We start from the raw sequence: 24,284 nt of genomic DNA, 5'->3' as shown, positions 1-24,284 counted from the left end.
AGAAGAATGAAGACTTTATTAACTGCGCACTAGCACTAGTACGAATTTGATTAGTTCAATACAGCCGAAAAGAGTCGTGCTGTGTGTCCCAGCGCCGGGTTTCCCACAGAACCATGTCTCCAGACTCTCTTCTCAGTCGGCCAGGCCCAGCTGGAGTCCTCTCTTCTCCTGTTGTCCAAAATAGCAACATAGGTCCTAGAAAGGTCATTTAAGGGAACTTGCATACTGCAGCACACAAAGATCAAGCGCTTATGTAGAAATGAGTTATGACCTCTTGAATAATGAGCAGTTGACTTCTGAAGTACCTGTGATAATATTATGGCTGTGCCAGTAGATTGGCCGTCCACTGGATTCATTTGTTAGATGTCTAGGAGAGGTGTCGCAGTGCTCATTGTTATATGTGGTCTGGTACTGAGTGATCTCGTTGGGGTGGGTGATGTCTTTCATCTCAAGACCCCCACGGTTCCGTGTTTTGTTCTGTTCCCCGGTGCTGTGCAGTACATGATGCTGTGTGCATACAGTGAGGAAAATAATTATTTGATCCCGGCTGATTTTGTAAGTTTGCTCGCTTACAAAGAAAAGAAAGGTCTATAATCTTTAAGGTAGGTTTATTTTAACTGATAGAGTTCAACATTTATATAAAGGTATAAATTGATTTGCATTTCAGTCAGTGAAATAAGTATTTGAGCAAGAAATCTGGCTCCAAAGATTGGTTATGTGCCTATATTGCCCACAGATTAGTCCTGTCACTTCAAGGAAGTACTCATAAGTCAGGTTATGTATATAAAAGATGCCTGCCAACAGAATATGTAACTTCCATTTCAACCTCTCCACCACCATGTTCCAGACGAAATAGGTTTTAAAGTGGTCCTGCAACGGTGTTTAATGCATTCTGACTTCATTACAATGTAAACGTCTTCTCATGCTTAACATGGTAATATTAACGTCTTCTCATGCTTTTAACATGGTAATGTAAACGTCTTCTCATGCGATTTGAAGACAATTGGGACCACAGCTAGCAAAGCAAACCATTGGTAACATGCTATGCCACAATATATTGAAATCCTAAAGCACCCGCAAGGTCCTCCTGCCCAAGAAGGCCCACCTGGCACGTCGGAAGTTTGACAATGAACATCAAAATTATTCAAAAAAGGGCTTTGACGAAAGTGCTGGCACTGCTGTGAGACCAAAATTGACTCGTGTTTTGGAGGGAGAGAAATGATGACTAAGGCCCCAAGAATACCATCCCTACAGAGAAGCACAGTGTTGGAAACATTATGCTTTTTCTCTACTACGGATACAGGATGACTTCAACCCATTGAGGAGCTGAGGGACGGGCCAGTGTACTGTAAAATCTTGTACGAGAACCTCCTCCCCTTAACTAGATCACTGAAGTTAAGGGGTAGTGGATGTGCCTTTAACACGACAAAGAACCAAAACATATTGCCAAGACAGCCAAAGAGTGGCTTAAGTAGAAGCACATTAAATGTCCCAGCCAGTCTTTAGAACCTGGTCCTAAAGAAAATCTGTAAAGGAGGCTAAAACTCCAATTTGCTGAGCGACAGCCAGGAAACCTTTAAGATTGACATAGGAGTGGACTAAAATGTATTTTGACATGCGCCATCTCCATGGTTGAGGCGTGGGCGTGCTCTTTCACCTGCTTTCTGTGGTTGACGCGTTGCCATGCTTTTCCATTAGAACTGTCCAATGAGGGACTAAGAAACGTTGTTACGTAAGGGAATTTCATGTTTAAATAATACTTTCCGAAACCTATACGAACCTTGGGGGAGTGTATCGAGCGCAGAAGTACTACATCATAGCCTAAGTTGACCACAAGACGCCAGCACTTTTAACATTGTAAAGAAGTGAGAATGCATTCAACACCATTTCAGAAGAAATATTAGGAATTTGGGTCAAGAAGGAACATTGAGGTTCAGGGTTGCTCCCGTACTTAGAAAGCAAGCACATACCCAAACTCAGTTTTATTAACTTCAACCCAACACCGCCTCCTACTGGGAATATGTGATACTACATGACTGTAAATCACATTTAACAGCCTGAAATACAACCTTTTTTTCACAAATAAGCACTCTGCGCTTACTGGTACAATGTCCTTCGGTCCGTGCACATCTCTGGAGTGTGTTGTGGCAGGTGTTGTTGTCATGTTACTTATCATCTCCAGCTTTCCTGTATGCTGTGATGGATAGAGTGAATCTGGAGGCAGAAAGACCAGCGGTTGACCATCGCGTCCTCTCCCAGAAAAACACTTTGGAGGAAAAAAAGGATTGAAACCGTACCAATTGTCACCATGACCATCAATCGTTATTCAGAATATTTTTTAATATATATGTATTAAGATAACATTAGTTTAATCAATTTGGTAGACGCTTTTACATCAGCATGTGCTCCCTGGGATTGAACCTCTTACCTCTTCGTGTGTTGTAGAATAATATGATTTAGTCTGATCGCCTAGAATCAATGTGCTTCGATGCATAGGTCGTTTGCCCTTCACGACAACAGAGTTCAATGTGGGACGCTCTTTAATCGATGGCATCTGTTGATGGTTTAATACTTTATTAAAACCTAAAGACAGGGTTTCAGACTTCTCAAAGATCACTCGAACATGAAAATCACGCTAAATATTCCTCAGGATGTTGTCACGCCTAATATGTTTTTTTCACCGTAGCAACGTGTAAACAAACGTTATGTGACGCGTCAAACATCAGGGAAAAGTGCGTGGACCGATTCGAAAGGAAACTTTAGGATTATAACACAGCTCATCTTCAAACAGAGTGACTGACAGACATTATATAAGCATTTTTATTCTTTTTATATTTCTCCATAATTCTTCACTATAGTTTACACAAAGTTTACAGCTTTAGTCATTGATAATATAGAGGTTTCGTGTTCCGTCTTTTTACAACAATTCATTTAACATGGACAGTTCAGGGCCGTAAGAAAAGCTTGCTGTAATAACGTGAAATGTCCAATAGATGGTGATAATACGCCTTTCGTGTGGGAATGCTGCATTCATATCACACGAGAAGAAGACTAAACGCGAAAATAAAGGCTTTTCGCCTAATCTAACTTCTGTAAATGAGAAAATACAATTGTGTCCATTGTAACGATGCCTGTCTGTTCATCTTATAACTGTAAGAAGCGTTCAGACGGATTATATAAAGAAGCATACAAACGGGGCGAGTTCTCTTTCCACACGTAAGTTTCATATAGGCTTGTTAAAACTACGTTAATGTGAATGAAGCTTTGAGAAAATCGCAAATATGAACACTTTATAAAACATATAAAAACATTTATACATCTACGCGACAAACTTTAATAGTATCTATTCAGTAACGCAATGGTTTTGCCAAAGATTATATTGCACGTCGCTTTGTGCGAGGATTCGTGTTGTTGTATGTCTAATAAATAAAGTCAAAGTGGATTGTAATGTGTGCATGAATAAAGCTATGAGAAGGCATTGGCAAAGAATATGAAAGTGATTTTAAAAAGAAAAAACCTAAAGAAACGCAACGCAATTGTCTTTGCCTAAAACATATTGTATTGATGTAACGTTATTTGCGTAGAGCTTCCACAATACTTATCTCACGTCAATAAAATAGTAATGTCTGGTTACAGGAGTAACGTTACACTGCCATAAATAAAATAAAAACAGACGAGACAGTGTTGTTAATCTGAAAACGCATAAGGATATAAACGGCAACAGCTATATGCTAAAATAATGTGAAATGTCCAGTGTGTGGCACTCGCGATACTCCATGTTGTAAAATCCCGCGTGAAGAACTACAGCTTCCGGAAATGTAAATTACGCTCAGTGATATCTGTTAATTGATCATACTTTAACGGGTAACGTTACTGTTGCTTAAAGTAAGGCCTGTTTCTTTCTTTTAAAACAATGCCTGTCTGCTCAGCTTATAAGTGCAAGAAACGGTCAGATAGGGAGTATAAAGAAGCATACAAAAGGGGCGAGTTTTCTTTTCACAAGTAAGTTTTAGATTGTCTGATGTGGGTGTTTGCTACTATGAGCTGAGTGTTAAGAAACATTACAACACCATCACTACACAACACATTTTCCGTTGAAGCTGGTATATGCATTTACATGCTTGCGTTTTTCGCTTTGCATGTTTTAAGGTTTCCATTAGCAGACGGCTTGAGAGTGAGAGAATGGCTTCGGCGGATGAGATGGAAGAACTGGTGGCCCACTGGGAACTCGGTGCTGTGCTCGGATCATTTCGAGAAGGATTGCTTCGAGCAAGTGGGAAATCATAAACGGTTGCGTCGCAACGCAGTCCCAACTATCTTTAATTTCCCCAAACACCTCCAGTGGAAGGTAAGTTTTCATTACATTATTCTTTAAAGGTTTATAAGTGTGAGTTTTGTTTTAGTTGGTCTCTTGTTCATAAGTGCCTAAGGTTGCAATGTTGTCTTATTTGCTTTTCATTTTAAATGTATCCACACCTAGGTGCCAGTTGTCAAAAGACGATCCGTGGTTCGTATAGGAGTTTACATGAATTTCTCTATTAATTAATATAACTTAATAGTGCTTACATGACAATTTCTTTTTATTTTCAAACCCAGTATTTGTATTTATTTTTCACGTTTCAGAATCGTAAAACAGTAGTGCCTATCATACCAGAATCAACGCCCAAGCCAGTAACCCCACGGTAGTTTAATTATAAGCATCATATTTATTTCTGACAAAATAAGTCCTCAGTGGTTGGTTTACTAATAGATCTATCTCTTGGGTTAATGTTTTTGGCAGCCTTGAGGGGAAGTTTGTTCGTGTGGCTCAGCAGGACTCTGATGGTTCCAGTTGTGGCCCTCTTCATGCTGGTAGCTTTCATGATGACTACTGTAAACCGCAGGCAAGTAATTGTTGATTTTTGGTTTCATGTTTATAATTGTAGATAGAATTGTAGTATAATTGTCAATCTTAATTACTTGTACACTGTTACATGTTTATTTTTTTCTATAGAGCATACAGTGGATGAAGCTGGCAGAGGGTGATGATGAGGGTGTTGACACCAGTGTATGTAGACCTGTCATTCTATGTATTTCTTTTTGTTTTAGCTAAAATCCTGGCAGTCTCCTGAATAGTGTTTATATTTTCCCACAGGATTCTGGAAATGATGTCACTTGTGATCCTTCATCTTTAAAAACAACTAAAAATTCAAACAAAGTTCAAAATTCCAAGTTTATAAGGGTATGCTTTTCTTGGAGATTAACATGCATGAACTCATACAGGAATTATTTTAGTGCCATTGGTCTTTTACTTAATGTCTGCACTTTACAGGTGACGGAGAGATGGCAATGGCTGAGTATAGATGTAACCGGGCCATTTCCAGACAGCAAAGGCCCCTATAGCCACATAGTGGTCATCTGTGATTATTACACCAAATGGATTGAAATATTTCCATCAGAAAAGCCTAACTCTGATGCCATAGCCCTGTTTTTGTGTGATGCCATTTCCCGATATGGCTACCCGTTGGGATTTCTCACACCGTGGGGGGCCAGAGGAGTTCAGGTCAGAACGGTAAGTCATGCAATATGTTTATTTCAATAATATCAGAGCATTTACCCTAGGTGCAAAAAAGGTCTTGCAAAAGATAGCTTTTTGATCTTGTCTCTTCTTTTGCTTACTCTTGGTATCAAGGTTAACAGAGCACTTAGTATTATTTTGAAGATGGAGATTTCCCTTGCCTTTCACCATTATCAGGCCTCACAACTTGAACCATACACCCAATACCACATTGTCAAGTATGTATGAAATTGAACAGATCTTTTCATAATGTTAAGTTAACAATTGGGCTCAGAGCTAGAAGAAAACAATTTTTGTTTGCGTACAGAATGGTGGAAAATCTAGTAAAGAAGTATCCAGACAATTGGCATGTACATTTACCAGTCGGCGTGCTGCGTTTCAACTGCAGTGTTCACCCAGACACCAACTACCGCCCTCTGTTCCTCCATCGCTGCGATGGAAGTAAAGCCTCTACTTCACCTAGAGATCAGCCAGTATGTATTTTGAAAGTTTTAGTTTTATTAAAAATATATATTTCTCACACAAAGTATGGGACATATAAAAGAATAATTTCTATAGTAAATAGTTGAATGATATTTGTAGGCAGAATGTTTTACTATTTCTATACCCTAGTTTCTCAGGTTTCTTTTATGGCTAGGATTGATACACTTTGTTATCATAGTTAGACTTGCAAAACTTTGTGTAGTTGCCATCCATCCAACAATCACATCAGTAGTGTCTGAATTGTCATATTTAGAAGTCTTACTAAATTATATATGTGATTCATTGTTTTTGTCCTATCAAGCTCAGTGAAGACAATCTTGCAAAGTGCACATTCAAAATTGAGAAACCAAACCCTTTAAAAGAGGTCGAGGCACTGAAACGAATATTCAGTGAGTATAAGTACAATGATAAATCATGGCACCTTTTTGTCAACATACCTTCACAATTATTGTCATTATCATGTAAGTGAGAGGTCCACTTTTGTAACACAGGAGAATCAGCTGACTGCATAGTTGTATCATGAAAGTGTGAAACTGGCAAGTATAAAACAGTATGTTATCTAGATAGTTAAAATGTTTATATATAAATATTTTATGTTTACCTCTCATAAAAGAGAACAGAATATTGATATAACAAAATAAATTACATATGGAGTTTTCATTTATTTTCCTTTGTTTTACTTCTAGTGTGCCTGATTTCTGTTATTGGTTTGTGACTTCAAACTGGAGGTCCAGCGAGAAAGAAGCTCAGAACAGACGGGAAAAAATGACCAGAAAGTCTAAAGGAGGAACCCAGACTGATGTATTATTTATTTGTGACTTTCATATTGAAACGTTATGTATCATATTGCACAGATGCCATTAAAGGTATTTAGAAAAAAAAGTTTACAAGCAAGATTAGAAAAAGACATGATTTAGTGGTTTGTAGTCAACCCACACTGTCAGATTAAGGCATATTAAAAATTATCCACAGCAATGTTGTTCAAATAAATTTTGCTTTCAAAAACTCTCTTGTCACCAAAATTTCTAAAAGAGACCAAGGCCTGGTTTCACAGACAAGGTTTAGCTTAAGCCAGGACTACGTCTTAGTTTAATAAGCATGTTTAAGTCGCTTTTATAAAAAATCCCTAAAAAGAAACATTACTGGTGTGAATCTTAAAATAAAGCAATGGCACTTATATATTTTGGGGTAAATTATTTTCAGTTAAGACAGCTCAAACATTCATTAGTCTGGGACTAGTCTTAAACCTTGTCTGTGAAACCAGGCCTGAAGGTGTTCTGAAATGTGTGAATAAGTTTTTTTTTCTCTTTCAACCTTCTTTTCATTTTATGTTAATGTTTATGCCACATTATCAAAGGTTATGTTAATTATTAAAAACATACAATTTTGCATTATTACAATTGTGCAGCATTCCAAGCAGTTAAGGCCACGTATAGTGTATTAAAACAATATAATTAAGTTTAGCTATGGCCAATAGAGGGCGAACGTCGTCAGCAAAGAAAAGAGTGGCTTCTCACGCAAAGACATCTGGGATTTTGGAGGACTGGCTCGAGCGCTTTGATTTCCGCAGTGCAGCGTGGGATAGTGGAAGAAGTCAGCGAAACAGTCATTCAGAAATGGTGAGTGAGAAAGGAATAGATAATATATATCGTTTGTTTTGATGTTTTGTTGTCGATTTTTTAACAATAAAGGGTTATAACCAAACCAGCGGGCTGCCAAAGTCGCTAGCTAGTTTAAATGCGGCTTTATACAAAGCTCTTTGTTTCGCAATATTTTTAGCATTCTGGCTAACTGTTAACATTCCCGGTTAAATCCATCTAATTTACAGTGTCACTAACTAGATCGTTTATATATCGCGTTCTGTGTATGAGCTGTTAGCAAATATTAACAAATAGACCATCGATCCATTGCAGTTTGTGTTATTTATTTGTAAGCTAACGTTACGCTTCTGACTGTCGCGGTGTTGATTTCATGACAGGGCTATTATGTAGGAACGGGCTGTTCCTGCCACTGATCATTCTGGGCTGTGGCTGTAGGATTTATAAAGTTACTTCTTTTAAAATAAATTAAGCTATTTTGGGATTATATTTCGGTTGTAGAGTTGATTCGCCGCCCGGTTCAGAATAAGGTGTTTCCAATTCCACTCTGCGGTTCTTCAAAAATGAATGTAGGAATGTTAAATTTGCGAAAATTAGTCTTTCAACATTAGCGGTGGTGTCAAGTTGTTGTTGTTCATCTATAGAGTCAGTTATAAATCGGTCCTAAATTGCCTGTTAGTATTACACAAACAGCACAGCAACGCGTTAACGTTACATTTCCTAGGTGTAACCAGTAAGTTAACTGTCAACAAACAACGCAACACAAATGCAGCTGTCAGCATTTAATTTGCATAGGGTCGAGCATGAGAGTCCTCTAAAGTGTAGAGCCTCACAGTTGTCACTGTTTAGTTTAATGTCCTGACGAGTTTCAGCTGTTCACCATCTGCTGTTCTCTTCATTAACTTACATTAAAATGCCAGTTCTAATGTTTGCATATTCAAGTGTGACACATTTAAACCTTTGATGTTTATTGTTTTTCCATTAATTGGCTCATTTAAGTATTTTGGGTTGTTAACTCAAAATGAGAAAATATAAGTTTGAGGGACATTAAATGCTCTGAATTTGTTTATAAACGCACACATTTATCAACTGAAAAACATTTTCTCTTTAAGTAACTGCTTGTTTTTTCCTTAGGATGTGTTTTTAATGATCAGACGTCACAAGACAACCATCTTTACAGATGCTAAGGAGTCTACCACAGTCTATGAGCTGAAGCGAATTGTGGAGGGCATCCTAAAGCGAGCACCAGAGGATCAGAGGCTTTACAAGGTCAGCCAAAAAAAAGTATTATACACCTAAATACTCTCATTTTATTTGTTAATATTAGATTTGATTTTAATATCTTCACCATTCTTGTTCTTAGCTAAATAGTTTACCCAAAATATTTACAGTGTCAGTCTCTCTTTGTTTTACCTTTTTAAGGAAAAGGATGCAAGAGGACCCATAGCTGAAACTATATTTTTTAATTTATCCTTTAAATTTCATTTTATACTTGTTTGTTTGTTTTTCACACATTGTATACAACATTTTGACAACCTCAGTCCCCATTCACTTTTAAATAGAAAATCATAGCAACGATATAACCCCAAAATGCTTTATATGTTCCATAAGAAAAAGCCAGTCAGGTTTAAACGAACAAAAAAAAAAAAAATAGGTTAACAGGTTGTACAGAAACTACATAAAATCTTCAGGTTGTGCTAATCCCTTTGCGGTATGCAATTGACTTCGTACTGCTTTTGATCATCCTATACGTTTTATTAGATATTTTCTCTTTGTTGCCCAGGATGACATGCTGCTAGAAGATAGTAAGACTCTCGGAGACTGTGGATTTACAAATCAGACGGCCAGACCTCAGGCTCCAGCCACAGTAGGACTGGCTTTTCGTATCAATGGTCAGTTCCTGTTCTTCTGCTTGCCTTCTCATTATATGCTGTTTTTGTTAATGTATTTGTTTAATGTGTGTGCTTTGTATTACAGATGATGCTTTTGAGCCACTAAGAATAGAGTCCTTCTCAAGCCCTCCTGAACTTCCTGATGTTATGAAGCCTCAGGACTCTGGCAGCACTGCCAATGAACAAGCCGTGCAGTGAAGAAAGAAAGGATAATAAAGGGTGGGGGGGGTGGGGGAAAGCGGCCAGGGGTAAAGAGTTTCCAGAACAGCGGACAAGCAAATGTGTTTTAAGATGGTGGCGTGTATTGAGTTCTAAAGGATGGGGAAGCATGAGTGAGAGTGATCCTGTGTGATATTGTAACTTTGCTGAGATTTTGAATATCGCTCTCCTTGTTACCCCTCACCTGCCATCTAGCACTAGCAGCTTAACTCTCACTGAATTGTCGCAAACCCTTCCACATCAAGTTGATTTGTTTAATGTGTTCCCCCTCATTGCTGAATGAATTTGTCAGTCAGCAGTCATAGGTTAGACATATTAAAACCTGTGCTTCTTATTTAATTCACGCAGATGTTTTGTTTGGAAAGTTAAATGTTTTGTGCTTTTTGTGTGTTTTGATCTGTTGGGGGTGGGGTGGGTTTGTGTTGGTGGTTGTAAGGTTTCACAAATGCCCACTTTACTGATTGCATTTACAGTATGCTGTTGTGTGCTAATGAGTATTGGTATTAAAATTATTCTTATTTCGAGCCATCATAATTTTACTAGAGTGCAAAGGCCACAAGCTTAACAGTTTTATGTTACCAACTTTAGTGTAAACGCACTTGGAACTTGCTGGAAATCAGAACGTATGTCGTCAGGTCATACCTGTACTGTAATATACAGAACATGATGAATATGATGAATTCTGATATACAGTGGTTTCATTGTAAATACATGTTTTCACTTGCATCATTGCCTCTTAAAGTGTGTGTTGCTTTTCTTTACAGTTTTGTGTTATTCGCGTCTGCTTGTACCTTTTTGAACTTTTGTTTGTAGTATTGACATGTTATTCTCTGATTTTGTATTTAAAATCAGATCCTGGGAGTGTTCATTCTCGTCAGTTTTTTTCTTTGTGTGAGGCATTTTAAAATGTGGAAAGTTTCAAGTAAAAATCGAATGCTCAATAGGATTTTGGGCAAAGTTGCTTGAGTGAATGTTTAACTTGAACAAAAAACGCTGACATTGTGTTTATCTCCAAAACAAAAGCTCCTGATGTTTTTGCGAACACACTTTTATCCTGCAGTGACGGCAGTGTTCCTTCACGATGCTCTTGCAAGAAATAAGTTACAAATTAAAAATAAAATTATGCTGCAGTAACTGTAACTGCATTTCAGTGAAAATTAAAATCAACCCTTTTCCACTCCTTGTCTAATGTTCAATGTCTGTTTTTTATTGCGGTTTCCACAGTTGTGCTTATAATTCATAACTATATTTTACTTGAGAATGGAACGATTACAACAATTAAAGATGCAAAGGTTTTTCTCTTTAACGGCATCAAGGAAACCCATGCAGAGGTTAACCTGTGGCACTGAAAAATCCTGAGATTTAAGATATGTGAAACTAAATGTGGCGACAGGAGATTTGGATGCATTCATACAATATACAAACAAAAGCTGGGGCCGAGAGAAATATAAAAAATATACTCATCTAAACTTTGTTTTAGTCCACCTATATATTTGTCTTACGCTTTCTAACAATGGATAAAGAGAATCTTTACATACATGTTGTGCTCAGTGTGGTATTGCACAGCCTGACGAAGTGAAGCCTTTAGAAAAACTAATAATTATGAGAATAATCATTTGTGATTAAAGTGTGTTCCTTATTGCACCCCATGAAAATAACACATAGTACAATGCTCTGTTACTAAACTGAAAGTAAATGTTAAACTAGAAATATATTTTTTAGTCTTTTTACTCTCAATTCCAATCGTTGACATAGTTTGTTTGTCAACTATCATAAAACAGAAAAGAATATTGAAGGTTCCAGTAAATCTGAACTAGAAATGCAGGCTTTTTAAAATAGGACTAAGTGACCAACTTTAATGTGGTGTGATAATATTTGTGTTGTAATAAAAAAAATCCCTTTTGTTAACAGGACTTACATGAAAACAATACATTATGACTACATTTAGGAGTCAGTTATCACCGGAAGATGGCAGTGTTATGCAAAACAATGGATGCACGCTGCTGTTCAAAACAACGAAGAAGAAGACAGAGCTCTAAATATTTTGCTGTTTTGGCTTCTCGCGTCTTTATCTAAACGAGCTTTTTTCCTTTCTTTCACTTATTTTAACAAAACACATGACTGAACTGACATATGGGACGATTTTTCATAAAGAATTGCTCGTTGCTCTTTTGAGTATGTTCTAATAGCTGAATCACCGCTTGATTTTATGAAGATAACGTTACTTGTTTTGCTGAAATAATAACGTCACGTTTCTCCAAAGATGGAGTCCCGAAATAAGTTTGTAGCGGCCGCAGGACGGGCGATAATGGACCTCATGCAGTCTGAATGGGAGCCACTGTCTTACTGGGAGCTTGATCAACGTCTGGACCGGGCAGTTGAGGAAATGTTAGAGGCTGACATTATGGCACAAGGGCATTCCTCTTCTGTTTTTATTCAAGTTTCTCCAACAGAGGGTTCAGTTCCCGCTCAGCTGACACCCGAGTCAGGGCCACCTGTGTACGAATCTGTCTCTGCGCACCGCGCACAGCTTCCTGACCCAACCGACGGACACCCTGCAGTTAAAGTAAGGTTACTTGCTGCAAATAAATTTGGTATTTCTATTGCTGGTAATAAATGATTTATTCATTGTAATTTATTATTATTATTGCTGTCAGTATGTGACCAATCTTCTGCAAAGCTCCAGCACAAACCAAAACAAGAACCGGTTGTCTGGAAGAGCTCGGTTGTCCTTGTCACACACTGTCCTTCTATCCCTCACCCTCCTTTCCAAACGCATCAGCTATCGCAATGTGTCCTCCAGTTTCCATCTGGAGAAAGGAAACATACATAGGATTTTCTCTTCGTTCTGTGAACGAGTGACAGCATTACAAGATCAGCTCATTCAATGGCCTACAGGTATGAATCTGTAGTTTGTAGTCAATCAATTACGGTGTCTTTAAATTATTACTGGTCAATAAAAATGCAGTATTGGTTACTAAATGATTTTAAAAGATTACCACATACAGGTCATAACTTTGGTCAGTTTCAACATTCTTTTTACTGGTTTCGTCTCATCCATTTGTAGGACAGGGGGCAGTTCATCTGGTTCCTTTCTCCAGCTGCCTGGCTCGCAACGAATGCCTGGAAGAGAGAGGTCTCCCTCAAGTGCTTGGGGTATTGGGAGACACACGCATACCCATCCGCATACTCACTGCCAGGCAGGATTGTGAAAGCGACGCTCCTGATGCAAAGAGGCTTAAGACTGATCCCCATCCTGATTCATGGCTGAACTTGGAACTGGTCTGCAACACCGAGGGGAGGTTCATTTACTACCACATCAGCAAAGGCTCAGAAAGAAACAGAGGAAGTGCATTAGTTGAACGACTCCAGCAAAACCCTGAGATGGTGCCTCCGGGGACCTGCCTGATAGCCAGAGTTGGATACCCACTCACAGCGCAAATACTAACTCCATTTGCTACGGGTCAAAGCCCTCAAGAAAACATTTATAATAGAGTGGTGGCGACCCATCTGGGCCGATTCGAGCAGGTGGTGGCCGACCTAAAACAGCGATTCCTGAAACTGACATATTTGGATATGGGAAACTTTGAAAGGGCAAAAGCTGTTGTTCTGACAGCTTGTATATTAAACAATGCTTTTTTGGATATGGGGGATGTGACAAAGGGACTGGTAGAGAAAACCACAACAGAAGATGTTGAAGAGGTAAAAGATAATGTGGAAGGGGTGAAAATGAGGGACACTATCGTAAATCTACTTTACAGCGGGTTGGAAACGGGGACTTCTTAAGCAGAACAAAAGCATTTTGTGACCAATGTTAACATTTTCTAAAATACCAAATATTTTGTGGTATGAAAAAAATAAAAACATTTTGCATGAACTTTTTTTATTAAAACCCAAAAATACCATGAACAACTTGTCATTTACCTCTGTTACATGACTATGACATGAACTGCTCAGTAATGTTAACATATTTTTCAATGGATGTAAAACAGGCTACTTTGCAGAAAGTGACAAAGCATTAAGGTAACATTACATTTATCATTTTGTGACATGTCGGAACAGTTTTTTTTAACGGGATTTACAATATCTCCAAAAATAGAAATCCACTCAATCTAATATGAACATACCAAAGACATGACTATTGTTGAGAAATCTTGATCTCTGGCATGACACATTCTTGAGTCAGTTGCACATTACTGTCCTGTGCCAGACAAGTAATGGCACGTGCCAGATTATTGATGGCTTCAATCTTCCTCTCTTCTAGAGCTTTTTGCTGTACCCACATGTTCAATTTCCTCTCCTGCAGCTCCAGGTACAACTGCAGTAAATCCTGAGGGGGCTTGGTGTTGGGTAACTGCGTGGCTGTGACTGAGGTGGGCGTTGGTAGGATTGGTGTGAATCTTTTACTGGCTATTGCCTTGCCAAGCTTCGTGCCATTAAGCTTTGCTTTGCGCTGAGCCTCGATTTCCTCATAGCTTCTACCCAACACCTCGTGCATCTCCTTGAAGAACTCCCAGTGTACGCTATTGATTCCCAGTCTTTTGGCTCGTTCAGCATTTTTGCGGTATGTAGCTAACATGTTCCTCCATTTCAGGTCGCATTCAAAGGCTTTGACTGGGATGTCTGTGCAGCCATCCACCTTTAACTTTTCAGTAACTTTCTCAGCCACAGTCTCCCACAGCTTCTTCTTTTTGCACACAGGCTGGTCAAACTTTTGGTCCATTTCCAGGCGAACATGGACTAGATGCCATGTTGCTTGTAGTGTCCACACAAACTCTGAATAAAAACAATAAAAAAATTATAATAGCAGTTATTAATGCAAACCAGACACTGCACACACATTTTGCAGTTTTAAATTTAGTATACAGCTTAAGCATTAAGTTTACAACTAAACATGTTAAATTTGCAATGCAATATAATATTTTTTTGTTTCTTAAACGTTATTCTAACGTTTTATTAAATGTTTCAAATTCATTTTTATTTAAGCAATAAGAACTCAATTTGTAAAATATCGGTGTGCTTATTAGAAACAACTACAACTACAATGCTGTAATAAGCATATTAAAACTATTTGTTGGGAAAATTGACCAAAATGAAAAACTAGAACTCTCCTAAACAATCCAATGCGTTTATAATGGGAAGTCCAATATATGCATCAAGCTCATCTTACGTCCTCCTCCCTTGAACTCCCCAGTGCGCATACTGCTGCATTGCCTAACGTTAACTCACCTGTTTTTGACTTTTCAGTCTCCAAAGTTGAAATTGTAGTCGTTGATTCTTCCACTTCAATGCCGTCTGTGACAATTGATTCGATGACCTCCATTCTGAAATTATTTTGTTTTAATTGATACTTCGATTAACCGTGGACTTTAACAACTCCACCGATGATTTTCCCCGATACTCCAAAACAGCGATGATAATAACAACGACCTTGTTCGCACCAGATCCAGCGCTGAAAAGGGAGTTGTTGTTTACCGGAAATAGACAGATCGTGCCACGGAGGATTGTGGGAAATGGATTCCACTATTTTGTAAGCATTCATTCGCATGGTAAAAAATCAAGTTGCTTTGAATATTCTCTTTATTGGGAGTTCATAATATGTTCGTATAAATCATATTTATATGTTCATACGTTTAGGTATCCAATGTATTATATAAAACCATCGGGACAGTTTTCCTGAAACTACAACTCCCATTTAAAGAGACCGATTCTACATATGCCTCCCCTCCTTTCTGACAAACCCTTCTGTTTGTCGTTCTGCTAAAGATGGCGACTGTGCTAATCTGAGGCGATTGCGCTTTGTTGCGCATAGGAAAATTGACGTGAGTAGGATGAAAGGTTATTAAAGCCTTCTTACTCTTCATCGAAACACCAAAATACACCCAAATAGAGTACTCTTAGGCAGCATTGTCTGTGCTTTATTCTTTGTGGCCTACCTTTCGTGGCGTAGGCCTTGACGAAATATGTCGCACTCTGAAAAGACTCGATTTCCCAGAAGTCATTGCTCGGATGTTGCGCTAGCTCTGATTGGTGAACATGGTAGGTGTAGTTTTAAATGTTTTTTTCTCTGTTAGACGGAATGTGGAAATTGTGTACGTACTAGTAGAAAATATTTTTGTTTCGTTTTGTTTTTCATTTTATTTAATAATATCCATTTGGCGTCGTACTTAGCCATAACTTTATTTAAAGTCACTGAAACGTTGAATCTTTAAAAAGAAAAAAAAATTAAGCTGCTTAGAAAAGTGGTGGTGTTCTGCAGATTCATCATGTCCACTCTTTTAGGACAAGAAATTAAAAGAAGTTCAAAAGTTTCAACGAGCACTCCAGAGGTGCCAGAATCCTCACTCACCTGGTGTTTGACTCAGTTGTCCAAAGCAAGTATACTAACAGATAGTGGACTGACTGAAGCTGGCAATAAACCCATCAATGCAGGAGAAAAATCCAGAGATGCAGACAAGAGACTTAGAGCTTGCCAATGGAGAGCGCTGGTGGCCATTCGGACCCAGCACATCAAAGGAGGAGGCAGTAGGATAGCACAATTCAGAGCAAGAGGAGGACTGCCACCTTTGCTGGATCTTCTCAGACGACCAGAAAGCTCCAGAAAGTTACTGGACCTGGCACTAAGCATACTGGGCAATTGCTGTACTGAGAGAGGGACGAGAACAGAAGTAAGAGCATAATGCAACATTTTATCAAGTGAACCACACATTTCATGTTTTTTTATGTTTGAGTTTTTTTGCCCTCGTAGGTACGGAAGCTTGATGGTGTATCTGCTGTTGGTAAGTCAGTGTAGGTTTCTTTGAAAACCACATTTTTATGTTACATTTAATAAATTAATGATGTATTCATAAAGTAGTCAAGTCATAATCATCTTGAATTTTTCTAGTTGATGTTCTCAAGAGGAATGTCTCTGTGGATACGGTGCAAAATCGAGCTGCAAGAGCTCTGGGAAATCTCGCCATGGACCCAGAGGGTTCAGCTGAGGTCCATTCTGCAGGTGAGTTTATAGGTTTTTGCACCTATAATAGTTGTCAGTCAGAAATCTTTAAAAATGTCTCAATCATTAATTCCACTTGAGAATAGAAGACAATTATATATTATTATCAATGTAATTATTTACTGTCAGCTTTTTAATGCAAAACCCTAAGCTGGTAAATGTTGTTGTCTCATTCTCTTAGGTGGTGTTCCACTTCTCCTTCTCTGTCTATCTCCACCCCCGTCCTCTCCCTCGTCCCTGACTCCAACACCTGAGCTCTCCGCTCCAAAACTGGAATGTGCCCAGTCTGCTGCCCGAGCACTTGTCTACCTTTCAGACACGCCTGCCAACCGACATCAGCTGGTTTCACAAGGAGCTCTACCTGCACTTGCTTCATTCATTGCTCCAGAGTACCCTTTAGTACTACAGCGGGCTTCTCTTCGTGCCCTTCATGAGCTTACCAGAGGCTGTAGTGCAGAGTGCGCCAGGGAGATGTCAAGGTCTGGGGCAATGACACAGTTGGGTGTCCTTGCCTCAGGGGAAAACAGTCAGCCGATGGAAGAATTAGCTCTGAAGACTCTGGCAAACTTGTGCTCTCAAGGCTGCTTGAGGCCACAGATTGGTTCACTGGGTGTCATACAGAAGTTTGCACAGGAAGTGAAGAAGGATCCTCTTAAGTCGGGTGGGTTTTTCAAGGCCCTGTGTTTGTGCTGCAAAGAGGCTGTGAACAGGGCCAAAGTTAAAGAGAGCGGGGGTCTGGAGGTGCTCATTGGCTTTTTATCTGCCCATCAGAATCATCCGCTGACGCGATTCGCCATTTTAGCATGTGTTGACTTTGTCTATGATGAATCAGCCCTTGAGCAGCTGCAGGAACTGGGCTTGGTGCCGCTGCTGATAAAGCGGTTGGTGGAACTTTCTAAAGAAGAGGAACTGACTGCTGGGAAGATGGACGCTAACCTGTCGTCTTGTTCTCTGAGCTCGGAACTGATAACCTCATGTTTCGACTCTTTTGACTTTTCAACCTTTGAGGGGAACAAGAGGGATGATGTGAGCAAAGACCAGACATCGGGATCTTCCAGCTTTCTCAGCCTCAGGTACACTATGAGTCACTATTTATATTGGTTGAACTAAATATACAATATTTTTACACCTGGCAGTTTGGTGATGGTGCGCATTTTTAGTGATTTAATATAAACTTTGTTCTTTGATTCAATTGTGTATAGCTTTTTTTGATGATATGTGTTATATTAAAAAAAAATGGTACTAATGTTGCTCATTTTCTTTGTGTTTGCCTTCCTTTCAGGTCCTGGCTGGTTTCTGAAGGTCTGATCTCCTCTGAAGGAGAGCTGTCTGAATCACCGAGTGGAAGTGATATTGTCTGTGGCAGCCCTAGATCCGCTCTCTCGCCTTCACTACTTACGCCTTCCTCTGAGCTCCCCGAAACGCAGACCTTGCGTCAGCCCCACTTGTCTCCCCCCTCCCACTCTAAATCCAACCGCCTCTCATCACCCTCTTCTTCAACTCATCATACCATACGGCTGAGAAGCCTACCTGCATCACCATCCTCTCCACACCCTTCATGTACCTCCACCCCTCAGCCTGAGGATCGAAAAATAAAACTTTACACAACCCCCTCATCTCCCTTCCCGATCTCCTCTCCTCCCAGAAAGAGATTTCGTGCATCTTCATCCTCTTCTACGTCTTCACTCTATAGCATTGTGGCCTTAGACAGTCCCCCTATGCTGTCTAAAACCCAAATTTGCCATCATCCATATCATCCTGAGCCCTGGGCCCCAGAGTCCCCCATTCTTCTGCTTCTGTCACGCTTCTCGCATGCTTCAGACCCTAGCATATCACTCATCAACACAAACGTGTTTTCGGGGCTGTTGTTTTATCTCACTCAGCACCATGAACCCAGCGGGCGATGCTTTCGGATGCTAGGCAGGCTCAGCTGTAACCCAAACTGCTTGCAGGCTCTGGTTAGAACTGGAGCTGTTGCTTTGATCAGACAGAGACTGTGTGTGAGAGGACAAGAGACTGGAAACAAACAGTCAGAAAAAGTAAAAGCCAGAATTACACAACTAGGTGTGTGACGTTATATTAAAATACAGTTATATTGCATATTGTTTGTAAGTTCTTAGAGGGATAGTTCACCCGAAAACAGACATTTATTTATTCACCTTCTTGTGATTTCAAACCTGTATACCTGTATGAGACATCTGTGTTTTTTTTATCCAGATAGTGGATGTCAGTGGTGTCCAGTGTTGTTTGGTTACCAGTGTTCTTCAAAATAGCTGTTGTGTTGTGCATGAAGAAATGAATGCGAAGACCATGACACATTTTTTGTGAACTATCCCTTTTAAGAACTTTTATGTTATTTACTCGTCCTAATGAAATTCCAAACAAATATTTTTCTGTTGAGAACAAATATGCAGTTTAAAAATTTGATGCTGAAAGAATATATATTTTTGGCTGATTTATACTCTCCAGACTGCTGTTTATTCAAAGTTAACACGTTCTATTTTTCCTTAGGCTTGAGTCTGCTCTGTAATCTGAAGGTTCAGAGTGAGTCTGGCTTTGGCACTGGAGTTCTTACTCATATCATGCTGTCAGGTTCAGAATCTGACAAGTTGTATTGTGTTCTTTCTCTTCCTCTGATTATCAGGTATGTTTTATTATCCCTCTTTTAAAACGTTTGCATATTTCAAGGTCTAATGTGGTATGTAACTGACATGATCACCTGAATCTTTGTTTTCTGCTACAGCAACAAAGTTATTTTAAAGAAGCTGCTGCTGGACAATGGAGGGCTGGCAGCAGCTCTTGATCTGATTGGCTGTCACAGTCAAGAAAATGTTCAAGAAGATGATGGACTGTGTGAGAAGTACAAATCATTTCTTGCTGCTTGGTTACATCCTGTTGAGCAAGTGTCCTCTGTCAGACTCAGTTTCTTGTACTTCTCCCTCCTGATTGGCTGCCTCTCCAGTCTTTTGTCAAGCTCCAAGGAGGGCAGAAACAATTGTAGCACAGATTGTGGGACCGCTTCAAGCCCAATGAAAACAACCCAAGTTCTGGACGGAAACTCCTATAATTGTTCCCAACCACAACAGAACCGATTGTGTCCGTACCAGGAGGCAACACATGATCTAAACTTCCTTCTCGATGATGGAACCCTTGTTCCAGCCAATCATCAGGCTGTTGCTGGGGAAGAAGGAACAAAAGAGGTTGTGTCTGACTATTTCAGAGCCCTGTTGACGGGAGGATTCGTGGAGGCCCAGAAAGCTAAAGGTGAGGCCATTTGTATCAAGGATGTTAACAGTGGGATGCTTTTACCAGTTTTGCACTACCTGCATGGATGTCGATTGACTGATGGAATTGAAGGGCAGAGGACAGAAGAGTCAAAGCAAGATGCAAATTGTCCTGTTTTGGGATCTCTAGGCTCTGTTGGGTTGGGTAGGCAAGAGGATGAAATTGAGTCAAGCTTTCAAACAACCCCACTTGCCAAAGTGATGATTGGTGCTTGTAGGTTTTTAGTACCTTGTTTACAAAGGGCAGCTGAGGACTTGTGTGTTGGCCTTCTTTCATCGGCAGTGTCATCTGTCCTAAAAAGTCGGACCAGATGTTGCTCTTCTGATGATATCAGTACAGATCTGGATTTGGCTTGCAAAGTCCCCACACACCCAGTACTAGAAAGATCTCAGTTGTCTAAAATTAAATCAACGGAGGCCCAGCAACCAGTGGCAAGGTCTTTGTTGAAACGTTGTAAACAACATCCCAAAGCCTCTAAACAGGTTGAAAAATCAAATTCATCTTCCACTTCTGACAATGACAATGTAAGAGCTTGGCTCAAGTCTCTTTTGCCCCAGGTGTACTGGTTCTCACAGCGCTACTCGTACCTGCGACTGGGCCAAGCATCTCTCTCCATGCTGCTGAGGCCTCAGGGGTCCAACCCTGCTGCTCTTCATCCCTCTCTTTTTGCTGACTGCTTCCTGCGGTTAGCTCAAGAGGCAGATTCTACTGAAGGACTTAGACGGGACATATTAAACCTGGTCAAAACAGCCCTCAGCTAAAAATGCTAACAGTTGTGGATAGCAAAATGAATGTATACATTTGAAAATGTTGTTGCTGCTGTGATGCACAAACCATAGAAAGGGAAATACTGGATTTTTGGTGAATTGTTGTTGAATTTTTCCCCTTTCTTATTAAAATGTATTTAAAATATATCTTATAACATTCTCTAAATATTTGGATCTCTGTAATCCTGAATATTTTTATGGTAATTTTTCCCCAAGAAATTGTGTTTGTATATGAAGTAGAATGACCAATTGTAAGCACCTTTATTTTATAAATACATATTGTATTTTGTGTTAATTTGTGGTTAATTCGTTCATCTTTCTTTTGCCAATATAGGGGATTGATGCTAAAGCTAGACCACATTTGTTGGAGTGTATCTAGATATAGTATGCATTTTTGTACAGTATGTTACGTGAATAAGATGTGAGTGACAGAGCTGTTTATGTTAGATATATTTTTCTTTTTGTACATGGCTCTATACAGTTAATTTTTCTGAAAATAAATGAGCTCTGCAGTATTTTTGTCATGGCTGTTTTTTTTACACTTGTAACATTTGTAGAAAACATGTGTTGGTGTTGCTATATTTTCTACCTATTCTATAGGGTAAGATAATGCTGTTCTAATGCAAAATCATTCAAAATGCAAGGAAATATGGCATCGGTCATATGTCTAACTGAAGACAAATATAATATTGGTTTAGGAAATTTTGCAAATAAAATTCTTCTGCAAGAAAACAGAATCATTTTGTATTTATAAAAAGACACAAAATTATTATCACAGTTAAACACTTTATTTATTTTCAAGATTTTAAAGTTCTGTCAGTCACTGCAGAGTGAAGATTGACATTACAGGAGACACTGTGAAGCAGTTCAGTGTACTGCAGACAGCAGAGGGCGTCCTGCTCAGTGATGAGGTCCCTCATAACCGGTAGGCAGAGCGTTCGTGTGAGTGTTGTGGAAAAGAGAGTGATTTCCATCACTCCAAGGCCATGGCTTGGAGACAAAGAAAAAGCTAATTGAAAATCCATGTTCGTACTGTTAAACATAAGTCACAAAATGTTTCTATTTGCATTGTTTTTGCATTTTTACCTTTTAGTTTCCTTACAGACTACATAAACTGAACATTTGCTGATTCACATTTTGGCACATATACAGGTAGGGGTGTACAGAGAGGTATGAGTCACCTTTGTTCGAATCCGCAGGTGTGAATATGAAACAAACTCTGGGGTGTCGTGGGAATGGGCCTGCATCTTCAGGTAAACATTTGCCATGCAGACAGCCACACCGGGCAGGGCCAATACAAAGGACAGGATCTTCCAGGTCCTTGCTGTGTATGATTCGAAGGATTAAACCATCAGATTAACTCATTTAATGTTTGTAATATATAAGAAGATGCTTGTTGAAGTGTACCATTTTAAAATAAATAATGTCATACCTCCTCCTTCATGACCCCCTTGTGATGCAGCGGTGAGGGCCCGCCGGGCCACCATAGCAGTGGAAGACATTGCCATATCTGTAGCACAGACAATAAACAATTGCCGAGGTTATTAACCTTTATGTATTTACAAAGATGATTATGACTGAAAATGGTACTAAAATACCTTTATTTATTCTTCTATACAAATTAAACATTGTGCAAAAGTAACATTACTTTGTACTTTCATTCAGCGTATTAAGGTTGGAGGTCAGGGAAATGTACTATGAAATGAAACTGCATAAGTCTCTGTGAAATTAATGGGGAAAATGTAGATAAGGCAGGGAAAGAAAGCAGCCGTACTGTGGTTTCGAATAGTAGTTCATGATGAAAGTATTGCCAGATAAGGTTAAATAATGACCAAATCACTCGTGAATATGCACTACATTCAAATCTCTCAACTTTTGAAGGGGTTTCTCGCATAACTGCATTTATAGCATGTGGTTGTAACCATCGATTGAAATGTCATTTTGGCAATTGCTGCGGCCTGTTGCTTATTCGGTCCCTTTAAAAAGCTTCAGCCCTGAATGCTATTTGATATTTGAGCTTCAACCCCTTTCAAACTATGTAGCACGATTAATATCAAACCTTTATTTTGAAACATTTCGATAAGACTTATTATGATCATCGCAATAACCCACTTGTCCCTCACTCAAGGACAAACAAGCTTTCCGTTGTGTTGCATTACTGCTGTTAAAAGAAGGAAAGTCTTCCTCATTGCTCTTAATATTTATGTACAGTAATAATAGCATAAGTATACATCTAATGCAACAAGCACTTACATTTTCTGCTTCAGAAATGTATGAGGAGACCTTTTTTATTCTTTGTTGTCCCAGTTATGAGCCACTTTCTCTTTCTACACCTCTGTCTGTTTGTCCTTTGGTCTGTCCTGGCCTAAACCATGAGACTCCTCCCCTACTTAAATCTGTCTGTCTGCCAAGAATCATGAAGTTTATATTTGGTCAAGTGCATAGGCAGATCTGTAATGCTACGAGAGGAAGGTAATGAGTACAAGGCCCCTGCCAACAGGGAGAATTCTCAAAGGTGCAGGGCAGTGTGTGAGATAAATTAAGAAGAAAGTAATGCATGGAAAAGTTGTTAAGTAAATAGGATCAAATTGTTCCTTTACATGTATAATGAAACTCTGTTTCTCTATTTGCGGCTGTTTAGTCGACAGTTGCAGGATTTATACACACGAGTTGGGTGTCTACACGCTTTTGTACATGACTCGTACATGATAGCATGATAAGCCCACTGTATGTCGATTTTCGCTTTATTACTAGTTTTTCATGTGTTTAAAGCATCATTAAATCAAGCCTAAACCCTGGAATTATTTCTGGAACGGCGTTTTAATGTTACAAAATGTACATTATTCCCAGCTTTGAGGTGGGAAATGTTCTAAATCCGAGGTTCCCTTTCAGCACATTTCACTTCGTATTGCTGTCACTGTCACTGAAGCCTAATGGTTCACGTCTGTGAAAATCACAGCCAGTGGCGTTCGGGCCCACAATTATCTCCTTCAGCGCAATCATCTCGCTTTTCACTCTCCGTCGAACAGCCCTGCAGCGGAATCTACGCTCCTGAAGCGCTTTCTCTGCGGGTATCCGAAGAGCAACTTTCTTAACGGCTACTCACTACGGTTCTGTGGCATATTACACCCTATGGTCTCCGTAGATCACACACATATCCTCAGAACCAAAGTACAAGCCCTGCCAGAGAATGGCGCTGTGGAGAAAGTTCCCACAACTCACAGCAAATCAAGGTTTTCCTGCCGCTTTTTCCTCGTTCTGAAGAAAGACGGCAGCCCGAGACCCATTCTGGATTTACATGTTTCGAACCGCTCGCTAATGAAACTGCTGTTCAAAATGCTCACTGCCAGATGGGTTTTTGCCCAAATCCATCTGGGGGACTGGTTTATCTCTGTGGATCGGAAAGATGCTCATTTTCACGCCCCGACACAGACCGCTCTTGAGATTCATGTTCGAGGGGACAGCATACCAATACATGGTCCTACC

At 39.5% G+C, this 24,284-nt stretch overlaps 7 protein-coding genes across 13 annotated transcripts; 4 read left to right on the top strand and 3 right to left on the bottom strand.

The window, feature by feature from the left end:
• Window positions 1-11: 11 nt before the first annotated feature.
• Window positions 12-2,561, bottom strand: LOC130426388 (uncharacterized). 3 transcript variants are annotated; one of them, XM_056753133.1, is made up of 4 exons: window positions 2,429-2,561; window positions 2,102-2,266; window positions 272-507; window positions 12-168 (listed from the first exon to the last, which is right to left on the bottom strand). In XM_056753133.1, exons 1-4 carry the CDS (start codon window positions 2,552-2,554, stop codon window positions 51-53), a joined length of 645 nt encoding a protein of 214 aa, XP_056609111.1. In that variant the 5' UTR covers window positions 2,555-2,561; the 3' UTR covers window positions 12-50. The 3 variants fall into 3 exon arrangements, with proteins under 3 accessions (XP_056609111.1, XP_056609112.1, XP_056609113.1); XM_056753134.1 differs by having other exon boundaries at window positions 18-195; window positions 306-507; XM_056753135.1 differs by having other exon boundaries at window positions 21-168; window positions 306-507.
• A 516-nt stretch (window positions 2,562-3,077) lies between these two features.
• On the top strand, window positions 3,078-7,032 carry zgc:153292 (uncharacterized protein LOC100003014 homolog). Of its 4 annotated transcripts, none has more exons than XM_056753131.1 (13): window positions 3,078-3,216; window positions 4,150-4,348; window positions 4,481-4,507; window positions 4,624-4,682; window positions 4,781-4,883; window positions 4,994-5,047; window positions 5,135-5,221; window positions 5,312-5,551; window positions 5,672-5,775; window positions 5,865-6,030; window positions 6,342-6,429; window positions 6,532-6,590; window positions 6,727-7,032. In XM_056753131.1, exons 1-12 carry the CDS (start codon window positions 3,128-3,130, stop codon window positions 6,561-6,563), a joined length of 1,248 nt encoding a protein of 415 aa, XP_056609109.1. In that variant the 5' UTR covers window positions 3,078-3,127; the 3' UTR covers window positions 6,564-6,590; window positions 6,727-7,032. The 4 variants fall into 4 exon arrangements, with proteins under 4 accessions (XP_056609109.1, XP_056609106.1, XP_056609107.1 ...); XM_056753130.1 differs by lacking the exon at window positions 3,078-3,216 and adding an exon at window positions 3,234-4,002 and having other exon boundaries at window positions 6,532-6,576; window positions 6,727-7,031; XM_056753128.1 differs by lacking the exon at window positions 6,727-7,032 and having other exon boundaries at window positions 6,342-6,572.
• Window positions 7,033-7,491: 459 nt separating this feature from the next.
• On the top strand, window positions 7,492-10,926 carry elob (elongin B). Its single transcript, XM_056753016.1, has 4 exons — window positions 7,492-7,659; window positions 8,773-8,907; window positions 9,422-9,530; window positions 9,616-10,926. The coding sequence occupies exons 1-4, from the start codon at window positions 7,507-7,509 to the stop codon at window positions 9,726-9,728; spliced, it is 510 nt and encodes a 169-aa protein (XP_056608994.1). The 5' UTR covers window positions 7,492-7,506; the 3' UTR covers window positions 9,729-10,926.
• An 831-nt stretch (window positions 10,927-11,757) lies between these two features.
• Window positions 11,758-13,626, top strand: LOC130426498 (uncharacterized). Of its 2 annotated transcripts, XM_056753311.1 has the most exons (4): window positions 11,758-11,924; window positions 12,013-12,315; window positions 12,407-12,647; window positions 12,817-13,626. In XM_056753311.1, the coding sequence occupies exons 2-4, from the start codon at window positions 12,013-12,015 to the stop codon at window positions 13,533-13,535; spliced, it is 1,263 nt and encodes a 420-aa protein (XP_056609289.1). In that variant the 5' UTR covers window positions 11,758-11,924; the 3' UTR covers window positions 13,536-13,626. The 2 variants fall into 2 exon arrangements, with proteins under 2 accessions (XP_056609289.1, XP_056609288.1); XM_056753310.1 differs by having other exon boundaries at window positions 11,758-12,315.
• Window positions 13,627-13,679: 53 nt separating this feature from the next.
• Window positions 13,680-15,210, bottom strand: si:dkey-66i24.7 (uncharacterized). The gene is made up of 2 exons (XM_056753312.1): window positions 14,979-15,210; window positions 13,680-14,525 (listed from the first exon to the last, which is right to left on the bottom strand). The coding sequence occupies exons 1-2, from the start codon at window positions 15,070-15,072 to the stop codon at window positions 13,888-13,890; spliced, it is 732 nt and encodes a 243-aa protein (XP_056609290.1). The 5' UTR covers window positions 15,073-15,210; the 3' UTR covers window positions 13,680-13,887.
• Window positions 15,211-15,372: 162 nt separating this feature from the next.
• Window positions 15,373-21,313, top strand: armc5 (armadillo repeat containing 5). The gene is made up of 8 exons (XM_056753309.1): window positions 15,373-15,788; window positions 16,032-16,417; window positions 16,498-16,528; window positions 16,636-16,746; window positions 16,928-17,819; window positions 18,029-18,810; window positions 19,258-19,390; window positions 19,490-21,313. Exons 1-8 carry the CDS (start codon window positions 15,713-15,715, stop codon window positions 20,790-20,792), a joined length of 3,714 nt encoding a protein of 1,237 aa, XP_056609287.1. The 5' UTR covers window positions 15,373-15,712; the 3' UTR covers window positions 20,793-21,313.
• A 251-nt stretch (window positions 21,314-21,564) lies between these two features.
• On the bottom strand, window positions 21,565-23,185 carry LOC130426564 (cytochrome c oxidase subunit 6A, mitochondrial). Its single transcript, XM_056753412.1, has 4 exons — window positions 23,052-23,185; window positions 22,231-22,308; window positions 21,980-22,122; window positions 21,565-21,788 (listed from the first exon to the last, which is right to left on the bottom strand). The coding sequence occupies exons 2-4, from the start codon at window positions 22,304-22,306 to the stop codon at window positions 21,699-21,701; spliced, it is 309 nt and encodes a 102-aa protein (XP_056609390.1). The 5' UTR covers window positions 22,307-22,308; window positions 23,052-23,185; the 3' UTR covers window positions 21,565-21,698.
• Window positions 23,186-24,284: the final 1,099 nt, after the last annotated feature.

This window comes from Triplophysa dalaica, chromosome 7 (assembly GCF_015846415.1).
Source record: "Triplophysa dalaica isolate WHDGS20190420 chromosome 7, ASM1584641v1, whole genome shotgun sequence".
Classification (NCBI taxonomy): domain Eukaryota; kingdom Metazoa; phylum Chordata; class Actinopteri; order Cypriniformes; family Nemacheilidae; genus Triplophysa; species Triplophysa dalaica.
Note: the sequence above shows the minus strand (reverse complement) of the source record. Positions and strands in the feature narration are given on the sequence as shown.